This window comes from Solanum pennellii, chromosome 2 (assembly GCF_001406875.1).
Source record: "Solanum pennellii chromosome 2, SPENNV200".
In the NCBI taxonomy this organism is placed as follows: Eukaryota; Viridiplantae; Streptophyta; class Magnoliopsida; order Solanales; family Solanaceae; genus Solanum; species Solanum pennellii.
The window spans coordinates 23,763,393-23,790,648 of record NC_028638.1 but is presented as its reverse complement, the minus strand read 5'-3'; the positions used below and the strand labels follow the sequence as shown (position 1 = coordinate 23,790,648).

The 27,256-nt window shown below is 37.0% G+C and overlaps 1 protein-coding gene across 4 annotated transcripts; it reads right to left on the bottom strand.

Moving 5' to 3' along the window:
* Positions 1 to 2,139: 2,139 nt before the first annotated feature.
* Positions 2,140 to 27,102, bottom strand: LOC107009362. 4 transcript variants are annotated; one of them, XM_027915104.1, is made up of 3 exons: positions 26,343 to 27,102; positions 9,287 to 10,478; positions 2,140 to 2,440 (listed from the first exon to the last, which is right to left on the bottom strand). In XM_027915104.1, the coding sequence occupies exon 2, from the start codon at positions 10,070 to 10,072 to the stop codon at positions 9,302 to 9,304; it is 771 nt and encodes a 256-aa protein (XP_027770905.1). In that variant the 5' UTR covers positions 10,073 to 10,478; positions 26,343 to 27,102; the 3' UTR covers positions 2,140 to 2,440; positions 9,287 to 9,301. The 4 variants fall into 4 exon arrangements, 1 of the variants encoding a protein (XP_027770905.1); XR_003577062.1 differs by lacking the exon at positions 9,287 to 10,478; XR_003577063.1 differs by lacking the exons at positions 2,140 to 2,440; positions 9,287 to 10,478 and adding an exon at positions 10,898 to 11,189.
* Between the last annotated feature and the right edge of the window lie 154 nt (positions 27,103 to 27,256).

The window sequence follows — 27,256 nt, the reverse complement described above, 5'->3', positions numbered from 1 at the left end:
TAAAGATCCCCCTTTTAGTGTCTTTTCTTTTCTAAGGAAATAATTGACCAAATAATAGTAATAATAGATTAAAGTTAAGTCTGAACTATTTTCCTCGTGGGAACGATCCCAACCTCATTAGTTCAGTTCTTTACTTGATACGACCGTTTTACTTCTTATTTGAGAAGTATGTTTGAGCGTATCAATTGGAGGATGAATGCCCTTCGTCAGTTGATATGTGGTGTTCACTAGTTATCCTTAACCTATAGCCTATAATGTTGAGAATCCGTCGGAAGTTATACCTAGAACCGAGAGGATATGAAGGAGAGGTGGATTACACTTCGTGAGTTGAGATGTTGTATCCTTATGTATCTCTTGATATGAGTACTCCTCGTTAGTAGAGAATGAGTGACTTAGTAGCAATCTCCTTATCCCTAAACTATGTGCCCGCATAGGTGTAGCTATTGGGAAAGCCATGTAAATAATGATAAGAGAATGACCTCATTCTAGGAAATTGAGGATCCCCCATCCGATAGGGGTTAATATAAGGATTTCGTTTCTAGCTCTCATGGTCTATGTCGGTTAAGATAACTCCCACAAAAGAAATGAACGTGCTAAGTCATGTAAAAGAGTGTTCTACTTAGGGTAGGTAGTGGAATGGGACACTATTTATCCATTGCACTACTTAGATAATCCGAAAGGGGAGTCTTGTACAGACTTATTTGAATTGAATGAACTAAGTCTTTTAAAAGAACGTAGTACTTAGGGTAGGTGGTGGTATGGGATGTTGTCTATCCATTGCACTAAGTAAGACCTTACGAATGGAAGACTTGGTGCCAAACCTTCTTATAGAATGTTCTACTTAGTGAAGGTGGCATTATGGGACGCAATCTACTCATTGCACTATGTAGGCATTTCGTAAGGGAAGACTTTGGTGATTTGTTGGGTGTCTTTTAATGTATTGCCATTGATTAAGGGGATTGTTTCGCTCGACTTTAGTAAGCCAAAAGGGGTAGTCTTGAGGGTTTCTTTGGTGTGTATTGGAGGGGGCATATACATACTTCCTTCATATCTTACATTTGTGAGTCTTAGGATAATTCGGAGGTAGGGAAACTCTTAGGAAAATGAGTTCACTTTCTCTTTCACTTGGCCTTGGAAGTTCACACATTTAGTGTAGGATAGTTCATTGTAATTGCTCAAGTTGAATTTATTGTGAATGCTTTAAATGATTCATTGTCAATGTTCAAATGTATTTACTGTAAATGCTTTAGGATTTCACTATGAAGGTCAATTTGGTTTACTGTATGTTCTGACAAGGTTACAATAATCTTTCTTTTTGGCTTAAAATTATGAGAATTCTTATCTAAGTTGTAAATGATGGTTAGTATGATTTTTTTCCTTTGTATTCATGAATGTTTTACATAAATTGCATGAAATGCTATTTTACTAAAATGTCCCTTTTTGCATGTTTTTGCATATGGCATACTTAGTACATTGTTTTGTACTAACCCTATACGTTTCCATACTATCTAAGTATAGGTTGGAAGTAAGGTTGAAGTCTAGAAGGCAAAGCATGGGAAATTTCCTCTCAAGACATAGTGTCCTTATATATTTGAGGGCATAATTCCTATCTTTTAGTTTCCTTATCTTAAGACTTATTGTGTATTTTCATTTCAATGTAAAGGGTCGTGTCCCTAAGTTATTTTTGTTGTGTCTTTAAGTTTGGCTTGTTACGATGAGATTTCTTAGTATTTATGAAATATTTCCTATTTATTAAATTATTCGTGAAAATTTTTAATACCGACTACTTTTCATGTCTTATTTAATGAATGGTAGTTAAAGGGATTATGCGAGACTCCAAAGGGTTAAGTACGCCCGGTCACGAAACGAGCCTTCCTCCAGACTTCTAGGGGTTACTTTCAGGTCGTGACATACGTAATTCCAAATATATATTAACAAACTAGATCACATTAACTTATTTAAGGAACTTATAAACTTTCTGTCACAACCCGGATTTTGGAATCCAAATCGCAACCGACGTCGTTGACCTCTCAGAGGTCCCATACAAGCCTCTTCTCGCATTCATCACATTCATACGGTTAATTTTAGTAGAAAATTTGAAACTTTTTGTTTATAGCTGAAGTATCCATAGACTTCATCTAAATGCATATCTTTAAGGAAGTTCATTCCTCATACATCAACCATCTAAATATAAGATCATACAACTTGATAGAAATGGAATCTCATGTCATAAGTAATACTTGCAAAAATGGCATCATTACAAGCGTCTGAATAAAATACAAAAGATACACTAGTGAAACCTACCCCTCTAGTTCAATCTTATTAAGCAAGAAATATAAAGGAAGGCATCCTCGAATGAATGAGGACCTACCAAGTCCGTATGAAATCTCTGAATCCGAACAGCTGGAATGATAACCTCAACGTCCACCTGAGCCTGCACCTAAAATAGTAATATTGTATGGAATTATTACACACTTTTACTAAGTATGGGTACATGCAACAACACATAACGGTAATGCATGAACAAGAATGGCTCTTCCTAATCAACATGCTTACTTAGAAGGTCAAGTCTGTTGACTTTGACCATTTCATAATAAGGAGATCATACCATGAATATGTGACACATCATAAACACATAAGTTCATATAACATACATTTCATGTTTCATTTAATATACATTTCATATCCATGAGACCTTGGAATCATGGACGTAGCATTGGGACATCTCAAGTGAGGGCCCAACATATGGGATCTCAACCCGAGTCTCTCCTTTAGCAAACACAGAGCCTGCTTCTTTCGTTCATTTGTACTTCACATTATTCATTTCATTCATCCATAGGCTAATGTGAACACCAGCTACACCTAGGATGAAGTTTAAGACTCTCATCAGGATCATGAAGTGCAATGACCAAGAATGACCAACTGTCATTACTTGAATCTGGTTTCACCTCTTGATTGTCTTGCACAAACACCATCGGTATCATTCATTTCATTGTCCTTAATACTTTGAGGAACTTCCAACCATAACCGACATAGATCATGTGAGCATCATGAAATTTGGTGTCTTCCCCACACCGAAAAGAGATGGAGTCATTGACCAAAGTGAAACCAAAACATGCTAGCTTTATGGGTCCGAACAAACCTTGTTCCCTATGTTTGCAACATAGTTCAAAGACTTGTAGATTTAGGGAGATCCATACCCACCATGGTGGACAATCTCGTCTCATGAGATTTATCTGAACCTCCTCCCCTCCCGTAAGAAGGCATCACCACTCATAGCTAGCCTATCGGTACTTAGTTTAAAGTTCCTATTTACATTCAACTCATACTCATCGAAGCTTTATTATTAGCATGAGGTAGTCATAGATCATTAGATGATTTCTTATCTCATCTTTACGTATTAAGTGTGAATTGTCCTTACACTTACATATAGAACGAAATTGAGACTTGTCTCTTAATATTCAACACTCTCTTAGGTGAGTACTTTTAATGACCTTTACTTAGGCTTGGTTGAGAGTTGTCTCACCATTCATCTTAGACTCTTATCATGTTGTCACCATTTTCATTAGCATCGTAGTTTGACATAATTACTCATCTTATAACGTGAATGTTCATTTATTAATCTTATCATTAACTTATGGTATTACCCATTTGGGGTTACTCATAATTAACTAAGTGTTTCATGATAATCTAAGTATATGTTGTGTAAGACTTGTGCATTTTACAACTTCAGTCAAGGGACCCAAGTTCGATCCCTAGTGGCTGCATTTCATTTGATTATATGTGAGACTTATGTGTCTCACAATTTCGGTCAAGAGGACCCATGTTCGAGTCTCTTTGGCATCACTTCATTTTTAATTATTTAGAGTGCTAGGTAACTTCATTCATTCGGCCAAGAGGATCTGGTATCGAATCCCAATGGCCTCAATTTTTATGATTTTATTTTGGTGTGAGATTTATTTTTCTCACATCCTTGTCCAAGGAGCCGAGTTCGAATCCCCTCTCCCTCACTATTTTCTTTTTCTTTTACTTTAAGGCATCTTTCAACTTGCCCAAGTTCGAATCCCCTCTCTCACCCAATTTTCTTTTCTTTCATTTTATGGCTTAATCTCTTAGTATTAGGACCTTAAGGTTTCGAGATTCACTCTAAAAGGCAGACACTATTCCTCTTCATGTATATTAGTGACTAGACAAAACCATGTTCATTTAACATAAAGTTTTAATTCACCTTTTTACCTTAATCCTAGACGTTTAACTCATAGTTTTACTTATACTTTTGACCAATTTGTTTAGGACTTTACTTTCTCTTTCTTATTCATGAACATCACGATTTATTTTGCATGTTAAACACACAACATTGCATAACACATGATTCATCATTTTCTTCAAGTTAAGAGTAACAATACAATTACGGAAAACAACATGTTTTGTGCCAATATGACATTCAACATTCGTACGTACATAACAAATCATAAACAGCCCGTAACATACGTTTCACACAACCACAATCATTCCTAAGATTATCTACCAGAAGTCATACCAACGCATGTATCAATTCGTTCATAGGATCTAAAGACAGGGGCATGCAACGGGGGAAAACCTTAGTTTTCGATTGCATTTAAACTGAACCTTAGGGGACTCTTCGGAAAGGGAACAAGAGATAAGAAAACCCACACCTTTTCAGCCTTTACAACCAGCCACAACTACACGTTTCCACCCACTTACAAACCTTTCTTCTGATCTTTTATTTATCATCCCAAGTGAAGTTCTTTACTTAAAACACTTAGGCGTACGAATTCTTCCTTTTGTTTTTGATGGATTCAGCCAAGAATACTTTTAGAACAGTGAGTATACATTTATTTTCTATTTTTTGAATTGTGAGGTAAAGTTGAAAATGTCTTTAGGATTAATATAAAGAATTAAGAGTGGGCATGAAGCACACTCCTAGTGGGAGTCGCGCGCCCCTTTTGTGGGAGTTGTTGTTGACTTATTGAAAAAAATTAAAATGGTACAATCGGATTATATAATATATATTAAGTTATAATAATGTCCCTCCTTATTTTCTCTAATTTTTAATCTACTAATTCGTGCCCCTTACTGCCTCTAACTCGGCTAGAAACCGAGTGTGGAGGTACGTCGATCTCGGGTGTGACCATCAAGATTTGACTTATTTTGACAAATTTAAAAACTTTATTTAATTAATTAAATATCATCCTAGGGTAATTATTATACTACCACTAGCCCCAAAACTACCTTTATATCCCTAGAACCCTTAAAACATAGGACTAACCCTCTAAGTCCGGTTAAGACTCATCCGGGTGAATCCTAGTATTCGGGTACCCAATATGGCTGGAACCAACCCTGCCTAGATCCACTAACTCGCCAAGTTGGTTGGCTTGGCTGGTGCATAGGTTCAGAGGTATGGTTCCACGCGCATCAACCCGTGTGAACCCGGTCTAACCTAGGCATTCTATGTACGTTTAGGCCTTACTTAGCATAGTCGTTTTCGGGTTGTCACATTATCTTCCCCTTAAGAATGTTCGTCCCTGAATGACACTACATATTATTTAAACAAAGAGGGTGATTTTAAAATTTTACTTCATCATACTTAAACATTTCTGTTTTTGGAACATTTGATCAGCATTTATTTGGGTGGTGCATATCATGCAAGCTTATCTAAGGCTTCATTCTTGAGATTGAGGAATTTCCTTCTCAATAGCACTTAACTTAATGCACAACACAATTAAGGCAACACAGAAAACATGCCTATGCTACCCAAAAAAAGTAACATAGATTGCAAACCTAACTTGGTTTTAACTCATATAGTGTTATTTCAAATCATATGATTAGTGACATATTACACCAAGTTGACTACAACACATAGAACTTAGAGTTTGTTAAAATGAATCAGACTTTAGGAAAAGAATATCTAACTTTAAGAATTGAATAAATGAGCATAGCGAGATCGCATGTCAGCCTCGGCCTCCCACGTTACTCCCTCCACAAGGTGGTTCCGCCATAGAACTTTCACGTTTTAAATCTCCTTGTTCCCCAGTCGCTTCACTTGACGATCTAAAATTTCTATTGGAACCTCTTCATAAGAAAGTCTCTCATCAACTCCTAACCCCTCAAAAGGAAGGATGGATACTGGATCGCCTAGACACTTCTTAAGCATTGAAACGTGAAATACTGGATGAACAGAATCCAAATCTTAAGGTAACTTCAATTAGTAGTCAACATTGCCTACTCGCTGCAAGACCTCATAAGAGACTATATACCTCAGACTCAACATACCCTTCTTATCAAACCTCATCACCCCTTTCATGGGTAATATCTTCAAGTAGGCCTGATCAACTACCTCAAACTCTAGAGTTCTCTTTCTGTTGTCTGCATAGGATTTTTATGACTGTAGGCAGTATCCAACCTATCTCTAATCATCTTCACTTTCTCCATAGACTCATGTACGATCTCAGGACAAAGGATGGAAGATTCTCCTACCTCAAACCACCCAACCGGAGACCTACATCTTCGGACATATAGTGCTTCACAAGGTTATATTCCAATACTAGAATGGTAGTTGTTACTGTAAGAGAACTCTATCTGCGGCTAATGATCATCCCAACTCCCCTTGAAGTCAATAACACATTCTCTCAGCATGTCTTCATGGGTCTAGATGGTACGCTCTGCTTGTCCATCCGTCTGTAGATGAAAAGCAGTACTAAGCTTCACCTGAGTGCCCAAGACCTTTCGGGAAGATCTCGAAAAATGAGAAGTAAATTGGGCTCCCCTATCCGAGATGATAGATAGAGGAATTTCGTGCCATATCACTATCTCATCAATATAAAGCTTGGCATAATCTTAAGCTTTGTAAACAGACTTCACTAGTATGAAGTGAGCAAACTTGGCCATTCTGTCAACAATAACCCAAATAGAATCATGTAGTTTTCTAGTCTTTGGCAGACCAACCAAAACATGCATATTAATAGCCTCCCACTTCCATGTTGGAATCTCAATCGTCTGAGTGAGACCCCCAGGCTTAAGGTGTTCTGCCTAAAACTGTTGGCAATTCGGACACTCCTCCACGAATTTAGAGATATCTCTCTTCATGCCCTCCCACCAAGAGACCTCTTTAAGGTCATGGTACATCTTGGTGGCACCTAGATGAATGGAATACCTTGAACCATGATCTTCTGCCAAAATATTAGACCTCAAATTATCAACATTGGGCACACAAAACCTATTTTGGTACCTGAGTATACCATCCCCTCCTAGGGAAAATGAGTCATCAAACTTACTCAATACTGAGTCCTTCAACTGCATGAGTACTGGGTCGAGATGCTGATGTGCTTTTACATATACAACAAATGAGGATTCGGAACTTGAGTGAACCAAAACACCCCCACTTGGTGCATCTGCCAGCCGTACACCCAATCTAGCAAATTGGTGTACCTCTTTAAGCAGCACCTTCTTATCTTCATTAATATGAGACATGATGCACATGCTCAATTGACTCAACGCATCAGCCACTATATTGGCCTACTCATATCACAATCTTTGAGCAGTTCTAGACATTTCCTCTGACGAAGGTTCAACTCCCTCTGTGTAAAAACATATTGAAGACTTTTATGGTCAGTATATATATCAACATGTACACCATATAAATAATGTCTCAAATGTTTTAATGCAAACACCACAGCGGCTAACTCAAGCTCATGAGTAGGATAGTTCTTCTCGTGGATTTCAAATGCCTCAATGCATATGCAATAACCTTGACATCATGCATAAGAAGACATCCCAAACCTACTCGGGAAGCATCAAAGTACACCACATATCCTGCACAACTCCTAGGCAATTTGAGAATTAGGGCTGAAGTGAGTCGGTCTTTGAGCTCTTGAAATCTCTTCTCACATTTTTCAGACCACTCAAACTTCACCTTCTTCTTCGTCAAGGCTTTCAATTGATCAGGAATAGTGGAAAAGCCTTCCACAAACCTGCGATAGTAATTAGCCAAACCTAGAAAACTGTGAATATCGGTAGGAGTAAGAGGTCTCGACCATTTCTTCACTGCCTCAACCTTTTTAGTACCAAATTCTACACCTTGGTCGGTCACAACATGACCAAGAAAGGTCACTGATCTCAACCAGAATTCACATTTGCTGAATTTTGCATACAAGTGATGTTCTCTAAGTACCTGCAATGTCTTTCTCAAGTGTACCTCATGCTATTCTCTAGACTTAGAGTATATGAGAATGGCATCTATGCATACTATGACGAAATAATCAAGGTACTTACGAAAGAGTCTATTCATACGGTCCATAAACGCGGCTGGTGCATTAGTGAGACCGAATGACATGACCAGAAATTCATAATGACCATATCTAGTACAAAAAGCCATTTTAGGGACGTCTTCTCGCCTCACTCTAAGCTGATGGTAGACTGACCAAGGTCTATCTTGGAAAAGAAACTCGAACTTTAGAGTTGGTCAAATAAATCATCAATTCTAGGAAGAGGGTACTTATTCTTTATAGTGACTTTTTTGAGTTGCCGATAATCGATGCACATTCGATGGGTTCCATCCTTATTCTTTACGCACAACACTGGAGCATGCTCGTCTAGATGAATCCCTTAACAAGTAGATATTTTAACTGTAACTTCAACTCTTTGAGTTTAGCTAGTGTCATCCTATAGGGGGGGGGATAGAAATTGGCTTGGTGTTGGGATCTAAATCAACACCAAAGTCAATCTCACATTCAGGAGGAATTCCTAGTAAATCATTCGAAAAGACATCTGGAACTCACTCAATATTGATACTGAGTCTATGGAAGGAACTTCTTGATCTAAGTCATTGACTCTAACTAAGTGGTACAAATACCCCTTAACTATCATCTTTTTGGCCTCTAAACAATACGACCGACTGGACTTGAACCATGCCCTTCCCATTACCGCTCTAACTCATTTGGAAACTTAAACGTCACTACACTCTTTCGACAATCTATTTTGGCATAACACTTATGGAGCCAGTCCATACCCAAGATTAAATCAAAATCGAACATGGATAATTCCACATGATCAGCATGAGTGACTCTATCAAGTATTTGAATTGGGAAATTTTTATACACTTTTTCTGCTCTAATGTCGTCTATTATGGGGGTACTTACTAGAATCGGCTCATGCAAGTCGTAAAGAAGCATATCAAATCTACTAGCTATTAAAGGAGTAACAAATGATAGAGCGGATCCTAGATCTAACACTGCATACACTGAGAAAGTAAAGGCATGCAACGTACCCGTGACAACATCAGCTAACTTCTCTCTCTCTTCTCTACCTTTCTGTGCATAAAATCGATTCCTCTTAGGAGGTTCGGCTGCAACATTAGCTTTCGGCTGAGGCTGAGATTCTTCCTTGTCTTTATCACCATCTGAGGAAAATCTCGAACCATGTGTCTAGTCTTGCCACACCCTAAGCAGGTGTTAGTACCTATTAAACACTCACCTCTATGGGGAGGTCCACATTTACCACAAAACTTGCTTTTTCGCTGGACGTTCCGATCATTGCCCTTTATGGGGCCAGACTCGTTCACTTTGGCACTCACATTTCCTGAAGAAACAAAATTACCTGAATGTCTGTTAAACTTAGGTCTGTTGTTGACTCCAAATGAGCTCTTGCCCGAGCTGGGACCAGCCAGATCCGCAATCCTAGGCTTCTTGCTTTCATGAACTTTCCTCTTACGACGGCTCTCCTCCATTTGCTGAGTATGCACCATCAACCTGCCCAGATCCATGCTATCATGCAACATGGATGCCCGACAATCTTCCACTAGATCCTCCGACACGCCAGTCACAAACCTGCTCATTTCATCCCTGCTATTTGCCACCAGAGAAGAAGCATGTTTAGAGAGATTAACGAATTTCAAGGAATACTCCTTGACTGACACACCTCCCAGTCTCGGGTTGATGAACTCTTCAAACTTAGCTTCTCGTTGCTCTCTGGGGAAGAATCTCTCTAGAAAGGCAGTCTTGAGAACATCCCAAGTGATGGGAACATCTCCACGTGCTCGGCTATCAGCCAACATCCGTTACCAAATCTGGGCCACATCCTTGAGTTGATATGCAGTCAACTCAACCTTCGCCTCCTCATCTACTCCCATGGAAAAAAGGATCTTGTGGACCTCATCCATGAACTCTAGGGGATCCTCATGGGTCTTGGATTAGTAGTAAACTAAGGGGTTCATTCTGGTAAACTCCCTCAACCTACTAGCCATGGTGCCAGCATGAGGATTCTCTCTGGGGGAACCCTCTCTTGCGGCTTGAGCCCTGGTGGCTTGAGCCTGAGTGTGATGTCCTGTGCCATCTGTAGCAAGGCATTCCTCACTTCTCCATCAGTCAACCGAGCAGGATTGACAGACACCTGATCAGCAACAAATGGGGCTTGAGGAGGAACATGATTTCCTCCAGCGGCTGCCTCACCTACCCTCCTGCCTGCATTTCTCCTCGTATTATTTATCTAGACATAGATATAAGAAGACAGCTAGATCCTTAATGACACAATCATGTCACAATTCCACATAGCACGATAGAGAGTAGAAGAAGGGAAAATTTCCTAAACAAATGCAGTCTCTAATCCATGATAGTGGTGCACTTCACTACCATAACATAGAAACTACTTAATGTGGTTGATATGATACTGATGTCTTGGATATTTAACCTAATGCTTTGATACTAAGTTTGTCACGACCTGAATTCTGGAATCCAAACCGCAACAAGCATTGTTGACCTCTTAGAGATCGCAGACAAGCCTCTTCTTGCATTCATCACATTCATACGGTTAATTTTAGCAGAAAATTTGAAACTTTTTATTTATAGTTGAAGTATACATATACTTCATATAAACGCATATCTTTAAGGAAGTTCATTGCTCATACATCAACCATCTAATTATAATATCATGCAACTTTACAAAAATGGAATCTCATGTCATAAGTAATACTTGCCAAAAAGGCATTATTACAAGCGTCTGAATAAATTAGGAAAGAAACACTAGTGAAACCTACCCCACTAGTTCAAACCTACTACTAAGCAAGAAACATAAAGGCAGGCATCCTCGAATACATGAGGACCTACCAAGTTCGGATGAAGTATCTGAATCCGAACAACTGCAATGATACCGTCAACGTCCACCTAAGCCTGCACCTAAAATATTAATATTGTATGGAACTAGTAAACACTTTTACTAAGTATGGTTACATGCAACAACACATAACGGTAATGAATGAACAAGAACGACTCTTCCTAGTAAAGATGCTTTATTAGAAGGTGAAGTGTCTTGACTTTTACCATTTCATAATAGGAATGTCATACCATGAATATGTGACACATCATATACACATAAGTTCACATAATATACGTTTCATGTTTCACATAGTATACATTTCATATCCATGAGACCTTGCAATCATGGACGTAGCATTAAATATTCTCAAGTGAAGGCCCAACATATGGGATCTCAACCCGAGGGTCTACTTTAGCAAACACACAGCCTGCTTCATTCATTCATTTGTACTTCATATTATTTATTTCATTCATTCATAGGCTGATGTGAACACCAGCTATACCTAGTATGAAGTTTAAGACTCTCATGTGAATCTGACGTGCAAAGATCAAGAATGACCTAATGTCATTACTGGAATCAGTTTCACGTCTTGATTGTTTTGCACAAACACCTTCGGTATCATTCATTTCATTGTTCTTAATACTTTGAGGAAATTCCAACCTTAACCGACAGATCATGTGAGGATCATGAAATCCGGTGTCTTTCACTCACTGAAAAGAGAAGGAGTCACTGGCCACAGTGAAACCAAAACATGCTAGCTTTATGGGTTCGAACCAAGCTAGTTCCCTATGTTGGCAACATAGTTCAAAAACTAGGAGCTTTAGGGCGACCCATACCCACCTTGGTGGACAGTCTCATCTCATGAGATTTATGTGAACCTTCATCCTTCCTGAAAAAAGGCGTCACCACGCATATCTAGCCTATCAATGCTTAGTTTAAAGTTCCTATTTACATTCAACTCATAAATCATAAAAACTTTCTTCTTAGCATGAGGTAGTCATAGCTCATTAGATGATTTCTCATCTCTTCTTTATGTATTAAGTGTGAATTGTCCTTACATTTACATATAGAATGTTATTGAGACTTGTCTTTTAATATTCAACACTCTCTTAGGTGAGTACTTTTAATGACCTTTACTCAGGCTTGGTTGAGACATGTATCACCATTCATCTTAGCCTCTTATCATGTTGTCACCATTTTAGTATCATAGTTAACATAATTACTCACCTAATTACGTGAATGTTCATTTGTTAATCTTACCATTAACTCATGGTATTACCCATTTCGGGTTACTCATAATTGACTAAGTGTTTCATGATAATGTAAGTATATGTTGTGTAAGACTTATGCATTTTACACCTTCCGCCATGGGTCCCAAGTTCCATACCTAGTGGCTGCATTTCATTTCATTATATGTGAACTTATGTGTCTCACAATTTCGGTCAAGGGGACTCATGTTCGAGTCCCTTGGGAAGCACTTTTTTTTTTAATTATTTAGACTGCTAGGTGACTTCATTCATTCGGCCAAGAGGATCTGGGATCGAATCCCAATGGCCTCAATTTGTATGATTTTATTTTGGTGTGAGATTTATGTATCTCATACCCTTGGCCAAGGAGACAGTTCAAATACCCCCTCCCTTTATATTTTCTTTTTATTTTAATTTAAGGCTTCTTTTAACCTGCCCAAGTTTGAATTCCCTCTCTCACCCTATTTTCTTTTCTTTTATTTTAAGACTTAATCTCTTAGTATGAGGACCTTAAGGTTTAGAGATTCACTCTAAAAGGCAGCAACTATTTCTCTTCATATATATTATGACTAGCCGAAACCATGTTCATTTAACATATAGTTTGAATTCACTTTCTTACAGTTAGCCTGGACGTTTAACTCATAGTTTTACATATACTTTTGACCAATTCATTAAGGACTTTACTTTCACTTTCTTATTCATGAACATCACAATTTCTTTTGCATGTAAAACACACAACATTGCATAACACATGATTCACCATTTTCTTCAAGTTAACAGTAACAATACAATTACGGAAAACAACACGTTTTGTGCACATATGACATTCAAAATTCGGACGTACATAACGAATCATAAGCAGCCCGTAACATACATTGGACACAACCACAATCATTCCTAACATCATCTACCAGAGGTCATACCAACGCATGCATCAATTCATTCATTGGATCTAATGACAGGGTCATGCAACGGGGGACAACCTTAGTTTTTGATTATATTTAAAATAAACCTTAGGGGACTCTTGAGAAAGGGACCAAGAGAGAAGAAAACCCATACCTTTTAATTCTTTACAACCAGCCACAGACACACGTTACCACCCACACACAAACCTTTCTTCCGAGCTTTGTTTCTTGTCCCCAAGTGAAGTTCTTTATTTAAAACACTTAGGCGTAAGAATTCATCCATTTGTTTTTGATGGATGCATCCATGAATACTTTTATAAGAGTGAGTATATGTTAATGTTCATTTTTTTTATAATTGTGCGGTAAAACTGAAAACGGTTTTTGGATTAATATAAAGAATTAAAAGTGGGCATGAAGCACACTCCTAGTGGGAGTCGTGCGCCCCATTTGTGGAAATTGTTGTTGACTTATTCAACACAATTAAAATGGTAAAATAAGATTATAAAATATATATTATGTTATTATAATTCTCCTCCTTATTTTCTCTAATTTTTAATCTACTAATTCGTGCCCGTTTTGCCTCCTACTCGGGTCGAACCCGAGTGTGGAGGTAGGGTCAATCTCGGGTTTGACCATCAAGATTTGACTTATTTTGACCAATTAAAAAATTTATTTAATAAATTAAATATCACCCTAGGATAATTACTATACTACCCATAGCCTCAAAATTACCTTTTCTATCCTTAGACTGCTTAAAACCTAGGACTAACCCTTTATGTCCGGTTAAGACTCATCCGGGTGAATCCTAGTATTCGGGTACCCAATATGGCTGGAACAAACCCTGCCTAGCTCAACTAACTCACCAAGTTGGTTGGCTTAGCTGGTGCATAGGTTCAGAGGTATGGTTCCACACGCATCAATCCGTGTGAATCCGGTCTAACCTAGGCATTCTATGTACGTTTAGGCTTTATTAGCATAGTCGTTTTTGGGTTGTCACACTTTCTAAGTCTAATTTGTTTGACTTATTTGAAAAAATTAACAACTTTCTAAGTCAAATTAGTTTAGTTTTATTTTAGTTCCAACACTATATTAACCAACTAAATCACAATACTTATTTGAAGAACTTAACATCTTTCTACGTCTAATTAGTTTAGTTTTAACTTAGTTGCAACAATTTATTCCCCAACTAAATCACATTGACTTAGTTGAAGAACTTAACAACTTTCTAAGTTTAATTACTTTAGTTTTAAGTTAATTCAAAAACTATATTCACCTACTAAATCACATTAGTTGTTCGAAGAAATAAACATCTTACTAAGTCTAATTAGTTTAGTTTTATATTAATTCCAACACTATCCTAACCAACTAAATCACATTAACTTAATTGAACATCTTAACAATTTTCTAAAGTCTAATCAGTTTAGTTTAAACTTAATTCCAACACTACATTAACAAACTAAATAACATTAACTTATTTGATGAACTACAACTTTCTAAGTCTAACTAGTTTAGTTTTAACTTAATTTCAACATTATATTAACCAACTAAATAACATTTTATTTAAAGAACTTAACAACTTTATAATTCTAATTAGTTTAGTTTTAACTTAATTCCAACACTATATTAGCCAACTAAATCACATTAACTTATTTATAGAACTTAACAACTTTCTACGTCTAATTAGTTTAGTTTTAACTTAGTTAAAACACCATATTCACCAACTAAATATAATAACTTATTTGAAGAACATAACAACTTTCTAAGTCTAACTAGTTAAGTTTTAAATTAGTATCATGTGACGTCCCGCCACAATTCCAACCTGATTTTGTGTTCAGATAGGGGCAAAACGTTCTAGAGTTGTGCGGAAAACTCTAGAACATTTTGGAAGACTCAATAAGGCAAGAGACGGTCCCAAAGTAGTGTAGATTTTTCTAGAAAGGGGACCAAAGTATAAATATTTTGGGGACTTTTACAGTAAATATTAATTGCACTTTATTCCCTAGGAAGTAGTATAAATGAGGTGCCCGTCATTTGAAATGGCACCAAGCAAGTTGTAATACAATCTTCCAAAGCAATACAAAAGACTTCTTCAAAGTTCTCTCTCTTGTTCTTTCTATGTCTTACAAAGCATTCTCTTGGCATTTCAAGTTTTAAAGGCTTCGTTGAACTTACAAGATCTTGAAAGATTAGTTAGTAAGTCGTCGAGGGCCTCATGGAGTCTTAGAAAATACTCAAAGTCAGTGGCAACGTGGTATTAGAGGGAGGTTCGACACTAATAGAATGGCTGCCAAAAGTGATTTAAACGGAGCTATCACCACCAACAACCGTATGAATGGTGGAAAGAAGAACCAAAAGGGGAAGAAACATAAAAAGGGTAATGAGGAGGTGTTGCTCAATACCACACCCAGGTAGGCGCTAACATCTAATCCACCCTCGACTGCCCAAGAAGGTGACGATGAATTGGGAGAAGATGTCGTAGACGTCACCACTGGAGAAGAATGGGTCACAGGGGTGGAAGTGGCAAGGCAGGACGTCGAGATATTAGGCAAGAACATTAATAAGGTCAACAGAAAGTTCAAGATTCTTGAGAACTTCACCCTTGAGGAGACTGAGAACATCTGGAAGGACTTGGAGGGTCGCCAGCGGGCCGAGTTCGAGATGAAGGAGGCCATCACTAGTTTGGAGTGTCGGCTTATGGATACGCTTTGCACAATTAAAACGATGAAGTCCTAAATGAAAACACTCAAGGAAGGGATGGAGGCCGGAAAATCTACATCAGTCGACCGTGATAGGGAGGCCAAGGTCGAGGCTCCTAAGCCACACCTATGAAAGGGAGTCCATGATGCTCAAGAGGTGGAAAACTTTCTATGGTAGTTGGAGATTTACTTCAAGTGTAGTCAGGAGAGAAGTGACGAGAATAAGATCAACACTGTCATGTTGTATTTGTCTGAGATGGGTATGCTGTTGTGGAGGAGAAAAGAGGCTGAGATTGGCAAGGGGACGTGCACAATCATAACCTGGGAGAGATTACGTGAAGAATTCAAGAAAGCCTTCTTCCCAAACAACGTCGTGTACGAGGTTAAGCGCAAATTCTGAGAATTGAAGCAAACGGGAAGAATTCAGGTGTACGTGAAGGAGTTCACAAGTCTAACGCTGAAAATTCCAACCTCACAGACGAGGCATTGTTGTTCCACTTCATAAACGGACTGCAGAATTGGGACAAGACGGATTTTGAGGGGCGACAGGTAAAGACCATAGACGAAGCCATCATATAAGCTTATTCCTTGACGTACTTCAAGTATGAAAAACATCACAAGGTGAAGGGCAAGGATACAATAAGTAGTCATGCCAAAGTTGGGGGAGTCTGTGGCCGAGCCAAGGAGCAGCAGGCACACCCCAAGCAACACGACCCCCAGATGTCGGACAATAAGCGGTTCGTGCGCCAAAATTACACAGAGAAGCGGGCGCAAACCAACAAAGGAGATGGATGCTACATATGCGTTGAACGGGACGGTTATGCGAGGTGCCCTGAGATGAAGAACCTTTGTGACATCCTACGTGTACGGAAGGAAAAGGACGCACAAGATCAAGGGAAGGAGGCGGGCACGACGCAACTGGGCATGGTTAGATTCTGCAGTGCGATTTCCAAGCAGACTGAGAAGCCAGAGACTTCAACACGTAGTATGTAAACATCTCCATAAATGGACGCCCAGCTCGGGCCATGGTAGAATCTGGGGCAAAGCAAGCATCATGACAAAGAAAACAACAGAGAGGTTAGAGCTTAACTATGTACCAAGCAACACCCGCCTCAGGAAAGTAATCCCCACCGACTCCTATGTGAAGGGTCGCCCAAGTAGTAAGCATCATGTTGGGGAATTGGTAAGGAAATATGAAATTTATCGTCGCTCCTCTAGATGTATTTGATATCATCCTCGTGAAAGAGTTCTTCCAGCGCTCTCACATGATGGTCGAACCCTACATCCAACGACTCATGGTCATGGAGTGGGAAGGGTCATGCATGGTACCTCTTGTCAAGGTAACGAAGGATCAAGGAAATGCCCACTTATCCGCCATGCAGATTGTGAAGGGCCTAAAGAAAGGAGCCTGACGTTCCTGGCTACCATTGCAAGTTCGGGAGAAGAAAATGGTAATATGGAGTCCTTACCACCGCTCATAGAAAAAGTCCTCGAAGAGAACAAGGACGTGATACCGGACGAAATTCCAAAGACTCTACCTTCGAGGCGCGAGGTAGATCACAAGATTGAGTTGGAGGTTGGAGCCAAGCCACCTGTGCATGCACCTTACCACATGGCTCCACCCGAATTAGAGGAGCTAAGGAAGCAGATAAAGGAGATCCTCGAGGCCGGTCACATCCGTCCATCCAAGTCACCTTATGTCGTGCCAATACTGTTCCAGAAGAAGAAAGAAATGTTATTGCTCTTATGCATCGACTATTGATCGCTTAATAAGGTCACAATTAAGAATAAATATCCTATCCCGCTAATTGCAGATTTGTTTGATAGACTTGGGCAGGCCAAATACTTTACCAAGATGGATCTCGGAAAAAGCTACTACCAAGTGCGCATCTCAGAGGGGGATGAGCCAAAGACAACATCCGTGACTAAATACGGAGCATACAAGTGGTTGATAATGCCTTTCGGCTTAACAAATGCACCCGCCATCTTTTGCACGCTAATGAAAAAATCTTTCATCCCCACTTGGACTAGTTTGTGGTGGTGTACTAGGATGACATAGTCATCTATCGCAACACCTTGGAGGAGAACCTAGAAGACTTGACGATAGTCTTCCAAGTCTTATGGGAGAAGCAACTCTATGTCAAGCGGGCAAAATGCAATTTTGCCCAGCACGTGGTGCACTTCTCAAGACATTGTTATCAACCAAGGCAAACTACGGATGTACGAGACAAAGATTAGGGCGATCCAGGAGTGGACGGCGCCCACAAAGGTGACCGATCTACGATCCTTCCTTGGACTTGCGAACTACTATCGCCGGTTTATCAGTGTCTAATCAGCTAAAGCTGATCCACTGATCGAGTTATTGAAGTAGAATAAGTCGTGGGTTTGAAACAAGGAGTGCCAAAGAGCGTTCGAAGGTCTCAAAGACACAGCGACAAAGGAGCCGATCTTGACGTTGCTCGAATTCTCCAAGACCTTCGAACTATATACGGATACCACAGACTTTGCCATTGGGGGAGTTTTAATGTAGGATAGACACCCAATAGCATTTGAAAGCCGCAAGCTAAACGAGGTTGAACGGCGTTACACAGTGCAAGAGAATAAGATGACGACAATTGTACATTGCCTACACACATGGAGACACTACTTAATGGGATCCAAATTCGTGGTCAAGACCGACAACATCCCCACTACCTACTTCCAGTCACAAAAGAAGATCATCCCGAAGCAAGTTAGATGGCAAGACTTTCTGGCCGAGTTCGACTACATCTTGAAATACAAGCAAGGAAGAGGTAACGTCGTGGCCGACGCACTAAGTAGGAGTGAAAAACTTTCTTCCATCACCACAACTCACTGTGAAATTCACGATGCAATCAAGGCTAGCATGCAAAAAGATCCAGAGGCCAAGAAGCTGATGGAATTGGCTGCCCAAGGCAAAAGCAGACGCGTTTGGGTAGAAGATGACCTTTTGCTCACTACCGATCGAAGGGTTTATGTGCCTAAGTTTGGGTCTATCATGCGGCGCATCATTAAGGAAAACCACGATGCACTGTGGGATGGGCATTCGGGGCAGCGACGTACAAGGGCGCTAATCGAGGCTATTTACTTCTAGCCATGCATGCGGGACGACATCGAGTGCTATATGCAAACTTGTATTGTGTGCCAACAAGACAAGGTGGAGAAAAGGCACCTGGGAATGTTACTAGAGCCACTACCTGTAGAAGAACGTCCATGGGAGAGCGTGACTATTGAATTCATCACTTCTTTGCCGAAGTTCGATGGGTTTGGTAAAATCATAGTCATGGTGGACGGGTTTTCAAAGTATGAAACCATCATGCATACCACATCCAGTTGCACCGCAAAGTAAGCTGCTCGATTATTCTTCAAGAACGTGGTGGAATATTGGGGGCTATCAAGACATATCATTAGAGATCGAGACCCCTGCTTTATCGGAAACTTTTGGAGAGAGTTTTTTGAGATACTTGGCACGGAACTTCACTTCTCCACAAGTTTTCACCCGCAGACAGACGGCCAGACTGATCACATCAACGCCCTATTAAAGTGCTATCTAAGGCACTATGTTAGTGCGCATCGGAAGTATTGGGCTAGACTCCTAGACATTGCGCAGTTTTCTTATAATCTGCAAAGGAGTGAGTCCACCGGGCACACACCATTTGAGTTGGCGACAGGCTAACAACCCCAAACACCACATTTGTTGCCGACTGCTTTTAAGGGAAAGAGTTTGGGTGCCTACATCTTACCAAGGGATGGTAGGAGCAGCGAAAAAGATGAAGAAGTTTTTCGACCACAAGCATTGTCCCACGGACTATAAGAAAGACTACATATTTTTGGTGAAATTCAACCCAAGAAAGTTCAAATCACTAAGAGGCGTCCATCAAAACTTAGTGTGCAAATATGAGGGTCCGTTCAAGATCGTTGCCAACGTGGGCAAGATCTTGTACAATTTGTAAATACCACCACACATCAAGATCCATCCGGTGTTTCATGCGAGCGTCCTCAAGCCGTAACATGAGGATAAGGAGGATCCTAGCTGAAACCTATTACAACGGTCACCCATTACTATCACCGCCTCGCACAAACGGAAGATTGAGGCTATCATATATTATCAAGCCAAACAAAAGCGAGGTCAACAAGCCAGCGCCATGTTCTTTATGCATTGGAAGGGACAAACTCCATAGAAGGCCACATGGAAGAAATATGATGACTTGTGGCAATTCAAAGACAAAGTCCAAGAGTTTTCACAGCAATTCGTGGTCGTTGCTTCATCAGGTCGGGGAGTGTGTGACGTCCTGCCACAATTTCAGCCTGATTCCGCGTCTGGATAGGTGCAGAACGTTCTAGAGTTGTGTGGAGAATTCTAGAACCTTTTGGAAGACTCAAGAAGGCTAGAGAAGGTCCCAAAGTAGTGTAAAATTCTCTAGAAAGGGGACAAAGTGTAAATATTTTAGGGACTTGTAATGTAAATATTAATTGCACTTTTTTCCTTAGGAAGTATTATAAATAGACTTGCCCCTCATTTGCAAAGGAACTAAGCAAATTATAAAGCACTCTTCCAGAGAAATACAAAAGCTTTCTTCAAAGCTATCTTTCTTATTCTTTCTAAGTATTTGAAAGCATTCTGTTAGCGTTCTAAGTCTTAAAGGCTTCCTTGACTTAAAAGATCTTGAAAGATTAGTGAGTAAGTCGTCGAGGGCCACACAGAGTCTTAGCAAATACTCTAAGTCCATGCTAAACAACACTATAATCACCAAATAAATCACATTAACTTATTTAAAGAACTTAACCACTTACTAAGTCTAATTAGTTTTGTTTTAACTTAGTTCCAACACTATATTAACAAACTAAATCACATTAACTTATTTGAAGAACTTATCAACTTTCTAAGTCTAATTAGTTTAGGTTAAACTTAATTCAAACACTATATTCACAAACTAAATCATATTAACTTATTTGAAGAACTTAACAACTTTCTATTCTAATTAGTTTAATTCTAACATAGTTCCATTGCTACATTAACCAACTAAATTACATCAACTTATTTGAAGAACTTAAAGACTTTCGAAGTCTAATTAGTTTAGTTTTAACTTAGTTCCAACACTATATTCACCAACTAAATCACATTAACTTACATGAAGAATTTAACAACTTTGTATGTCTAATAAGATTAGTTTCAAGTGAGTTCCAATACTATATTCACCAAATCACATTACATATTTTAACTTATTTGAAGAACTTAACAGACTTCTAAGTCTAATTAGTTTAGTTTTAGCTTAGTTCCAACACTATATTCACCAACTAAATTACATTATTTATTTTAAGAACTTAATCACTTTCTAAGTCTAATTTATTTAGTTTTAATTTAATTAAAACATAATATTAACCAATTTAACTTATTACACAACTTAAAACATTTCTAAGTCTAATTAATCTAGTTTTAACTTAATTCCAACACTTTATTCACCAAATAAATCACATTATATATTTTAACTTATTAAAACAACTTAAATAACTTTTTAAGTCTAATTAGTTTAGTTCAAACTATCTAAGTCTATTAGTTTAGTTTTAACTTAATTCCAACACTTAACTCACCAATTTAACTTATTAAATAGCTTAACAACTTTCTAATTCTAATTAGTTTAGTTTTAACTTAATTCCAACACTATATTCACCAATTTAACTTATTAAACAACTTAATACCTTACTAAGTCTATTTAGTTTTGTTTTAACTTATTCCAACAATTTATTCACCAACTAAATCAAAATATATATTTTAACTTATTTGAAGAATTTAACAACTTTTAAGTCTAATTAGTTTAGTTTTAACTTAATTCCAACACTTTATTCACCAACAAAATCACAATGCATATTTTAACTTATTTGAATTATTTTAACAACTTATATGTCTAATTAGTTTAGTTTTAACTTAATTTCAACAATATATTCACCAATTTTATAGAACAACTTAACAACTTTCTAAGTCTAAGTAATTTGGTTTTAACTAAATTTCCACACTATTTTAACCAATTGAACTTATTAAACAACTTCACAATATTCTAAGTCAAATTAGTTTATTTCTAACTTAATTTCAACACTTTACTCCAGCAATTAGACTTATTAAATAAGTTAAAAACTTTCTAAGTCTAGTTATATTAGTTTTAACTTAATTCCAACACTATATTCACCAATTTAATTTATTAAACAACTTAATAACTTTGTAAATCAAATTAGTTTAGTTTTAACTTAATTCCAACAATTTATTCTCCTACTCAATCACAATACATATTTTAACTTATTTGACGAATTTAACAACTTATAAGTCTAATTTGTTTAGTTTAACTTAATTCCAACACTATATTCACCAACTAAATCACATTACGTATTTTGACCTATTTAAAGAACTTAACAACTTTATAAGTCTTATTTGTTTACTTTTAACTTAGTTCCAACCTTATATTCACCAACTAAATTAGATTACATATTTTAACTTATTTGAAGAACTTAACAACTTTATAAATCTAATTTATTTAGTTTTACCTTAATTCGCCAACACTATGTTCACCAGCAAAATCACATTACAGTTTTTTACATATTTGAGAAACTTAACAACTTTATAAGTCTAATTTGTTTAGTTTTAACTTAATTTCCACAATATATTCACCAACTAAATCATACTACATATTTAATACATATGAAGAACTTAAAAACATTCTAAGTCTTAATAGTTTAGTTCTAACTCAATTCTAACACTATATTCACCTACTAAATCATATTACTTGTTTTAACTTATTTGACGAACTTAACAACTTTATAAGTCTAATTTGTTTAGTTTTAACTTAATTCATACATCATATTAACCAATGAAATCACATTACATATTTTCACTTATTTGAAGAACTTAATAACTTTATAAGTCTAATTAATTTATTTTTAACTTAATCTCAATATTATATTCACCAATGAAATCACATCACATACATTAAGTTATTTGAAGAACTTAACAAATTTATAAGTCTAATCTTTTTAGTTTTAACTTAATGTCAACACTATATTTACCAACTAAATCATATTACATATTTTAACACATTTGAAGAACTTAACAATTTTCTAAGTCTAATTAGTTTAGTTCTAACTAAAATCTAACACTATATTCACCAACTAAGTCATATTACATATTTTAATTTATTTGAAGAACTTAACAACTTTATAAGTTTAATTTGTTTTGTTTTAAATTAATTCCTACACTATATCAACCAACTAAATCACATTACATATTTTAACTTATTTGAAGAACTTAACAACTTTATAAGTCTAATTAGTTAATTTTAACTTAATCATAACATTATATTCACTAACTAAATCACATTACATTTTTTAGCTTATTTGAAAAACTTAACAACTCTACAAGTCTAATAAGTTTAGTTTTAACTTAATTCCAACACTACATTAACTAACTAAATCACATTACATAGTTTAACTTATTTGAAGAACTTTACAATTTTATAAGTCTAATTTGTTTAGTTTTAACTTAATTCCAAGACTATATTAACCAAAAAAATCATATTACATCTCAACAGGATTGGCACATACTTTACCTTTTCTATGTAACTTACTAAAAAAAATATGTAGCACCAATTTTTGATTATATTGTTTATTTAGAGACAACAAGAGATTCTATTGCAATTCAGAAACCCTTAAAAAATCAAGAAGCAGGGTAATGTGATTGATTCATTATATTATTGAACTAGTAAACTTGATATATTAATTTCCACATAATATAAACAAGTTGTAGTTATAGATCCTTAAAATATTGTGTCAGTATATATTATCTTGTGTTTCTATCTTAAAGATAGAATAGTAAGTTTTAGTTGTTTGAAGTTACTCAATAATTAGATTGCTACATCAAAATAAAATTAAAAGGCAGTAATGTCAAAAGTTCTAGGGTAAATCACTGAGAAGTGGGTACTTGCTAAAGTAATATAACCAAAGGAAAAAAAAACACACAACAATAGATGAAGAAAATAAAAGGACTGAAAATAAGGACAACAAACTCACAAACTCAACGCTAACGTTCATGGAAGCTATTAATTCATTGAAACACGTCAAACTCACAAACTCGTCGTCGCTGCTTCTGGAGTGCACCTCGTTGGGTGCTGTTGCTGCTCGCTATTTTATCCGAAATCGAAAATAAATATTTATTTCGAAGAGTTTTTGACTTTTTTAAAGAGTCCACACTTAATTTTTTTTAAAGGAAAATTAAGAAAACTTTTGTTTTCAAATAACTTAACAGAAAAATCATTTGAAAACAATCAAAGGGTTCGGGGATCCAAATTAATATTTTAATAAGGTGTTAGGCACCTAAAACATTCTGCTTATTACGATTGACCGACAACTAACTGTTTGGCTGAAAACTGTTTTTAACTTAATTTTAAGAAGAAAGGTTAAAAGTCGAAGGTTTTAAATATTAGCTTATTGTCTAAATGAGATTTTTTGCGAAATTAGTGATTTCGACTTGACAAAACATTTAAGGTGTTTCACGGGGATTCGAGTTTTCCTAACTTTAAAACTAACGGTGAATAAATAAGGCAGATAATCTAAAGTATGTAAAGAGAGATAGGGAGAGAGATATTGGGTCGAAATCAAGGTTCTGTTCGCCTTGACCGGAATTTTGGACCCACCTATTTTTGCGTTTTAACCCATTTGACTTTTTGGATTTTCGACCCATTCGACTTTTTGGGTTTTCGACCCATTCTCTTTCGCACCTGTCCTAGTCTAAACAAATAATAAATACAAAGTAAATAAAAAAAAGCGACAAGGCTTATGCCCAAAATAAATAAAACCTAATAAATTCAATTGGATCTTCTAATCCGACTTTTCGGCTTTCTTCAATCCTCATGAAAATTCGGACTTGTACGTCTGTTTCGATGGGTTGACTAGATATAAGAAAAAAACAAGTCTTTCTAACCCTCTCGAAATGCGAAGGATAACGTGAGTTCTTGGCGAGCTCGGGCCGTTTTGCATGCAACAAAATGATAATAAGAGTAGCATTTAAATAAAAATAAGAGAGATAGCTTTTCTTTTGTTTTTTTAGACAAATTTATCATGGCTGCTCCTAAACTAATGCACAGTAACTAAAAGATCTAAGTTATACAAATGAATGCAACCGATTTAACAAATAACAATTAAATGCATGCTAAAAAGTGAATGTATGCTAACAAGTGATGATTTGTAGCCATATTCAACGATGTTAAGCTAAAAATAATCATCTTAAAGCAACAAGGAACGGTATTAATTATTAGAGAGTAACACCATAGAGTATTAAATAAACTCCAAACAATTTAGGAAAGATTAAGACAACATGCCAGATGGAGCATATGAAAGCTAAATATTACTTCTCAATTAGCGAGCATGCTAACAAGAGAAAGAACAAGACCTCTAGCAGAATAAAGAAGCTACTGGTTAAAATAAGAACAATTGGAGCTTAAAGCCGGAGCTATTCTTCGTGAACTTAAGAGAAATAATTCTAACAACCATCCCTTTTACAATAGATATGAACATTAGCGTTAATAGAGGACATAAATAGAGAACGAGATAGATTGAGGCTTGGGGAAAATATGAACGACATGAGTTAAATGACTTACTAACTACAATGAAGAAACATAACTAGTAATACTAACCCATTAGAACAGAAGGGAAAATATTTTCTTCTACCAAAGACGAACAAATTTAATCCAATGATGAAAACAATAAGATGAGTTTCAACAAAAGATAAGGGCTGATATGAAACAAAACAGAGGAAAGATAAACTCCACTATACAACACATACCCATCTAAATGCACTATCCAAACGACAATGAGATATGCTAAACTATAATTCGTGAATTCACTTAGACGTAAATATCAAAGAGAGATATATTTGGCATACCAAGATAGAAACATACTACAACCAGACAAAAAGTAAGATTTAGTCTAAAACGGATAAACCAAATTTATACACAAAATCTGAATAAGACTATGAATTTGAGATAATGACAGTCTGGTCAGCTGAGTAAGATTCAACAGCGACCTTTCGAAATTGCAAGAAATGAAGAAAAGTTGACTCACTTTTTAAACTAATATCCATTTCAAAGACAAAAAAGTCAAAAGAAAAAAAAATCAACACTATTGCCTATAGATATGCAGATTAAGCTACCATTGAGAGAGTCTTTAGTCATGAATCGCGAAATCAGACAAGACAACAAAATCAGCCAATAGACAATAAAAAAAGTAAAGCCGTGTGATTAGCACAATCAAAATTACGACCAAAACAATCAAGAAATCCTTACCTCAAACACAAATAAAGTAAAGCAAAGTTACAAGGATTTTACCTCTTCTTGGGTAGTGAAACTAGGAGGAGAGCAATGATCCTTCCACGCCAACAACAACAACAGAGGAATATAACGAAAATTGATCGAACGCTCGGACCTCTAACAAGATCTATCGCTACGACCTCTAAATGAGAATATTGTTAGCTCTCTTCTTCTTGATTTTTTTTCTATTCCTTGACTAATTTCTCAAAGAAATTTCAGAGATGGAGAAAATTTCAAAATCCTCTCAAAATTTCTTTCCCTCTAATCTCCAACCCCTTCAAAACGAGGAAAGGGGGATATTTATAGAAAAATTCTAAGGTTTTCGGAGGAGGGGAGGGCGTAGGGATTTCAAAAGAAGGTAGGGGCAAAACGGGTAAGAGCCTCATTTCGAAATTCAAAAATCCGCTGCCAGGACGAGAACAACTGGTTTTTGTACCTGATTTCACCTAAAGTTGCTTGAAATCCGGACGAGGATAACAACGTGGACGACTAGGATTAAACCCATCGTCCTTGCGCGTGGACGTGGCGCAATCTGATATAGGCAAGGACGAAAATATGTCTGACAGGCCCTATTGAAGAATCATACCACTCGATAGGGAATCTGCAGCTTGCTTGGACGCCCAAACGATGGGAACACGTCATTTACAAAATTGATCATTGCTGCTCGCGAACTCTTCGTTGAGCTCGTTGCTCACGCGCTTGACGCATTTTGACCTTTGTCCTTCCGTGATGGGCAAAAAGAACGAGAAAAAGAAGGAGGGAGAAGGGGTGACACGCTTCTTTAGCTGTTGGAGAAATTTGCGGGTCGGGTTCTGTTATTGTTATTGGTTGCTATGGTAGGTCGTAATGGGCTGGATTATAGTATGTTGGATGGGTTTATTTTGGGTAGGGAATTAGAGTAAAGTTGGGCCGATTGATAAATAAAAAAAAAG

Coding starts and splice junctions, on each gene's coding strand:
- LOC107009362 (XM_027915104.1), bottom strand. CDS start 10,072: ATGTTGGCTGATAGCCGAGCACGTGGAGATGTTCCCATCACTTGGGAT.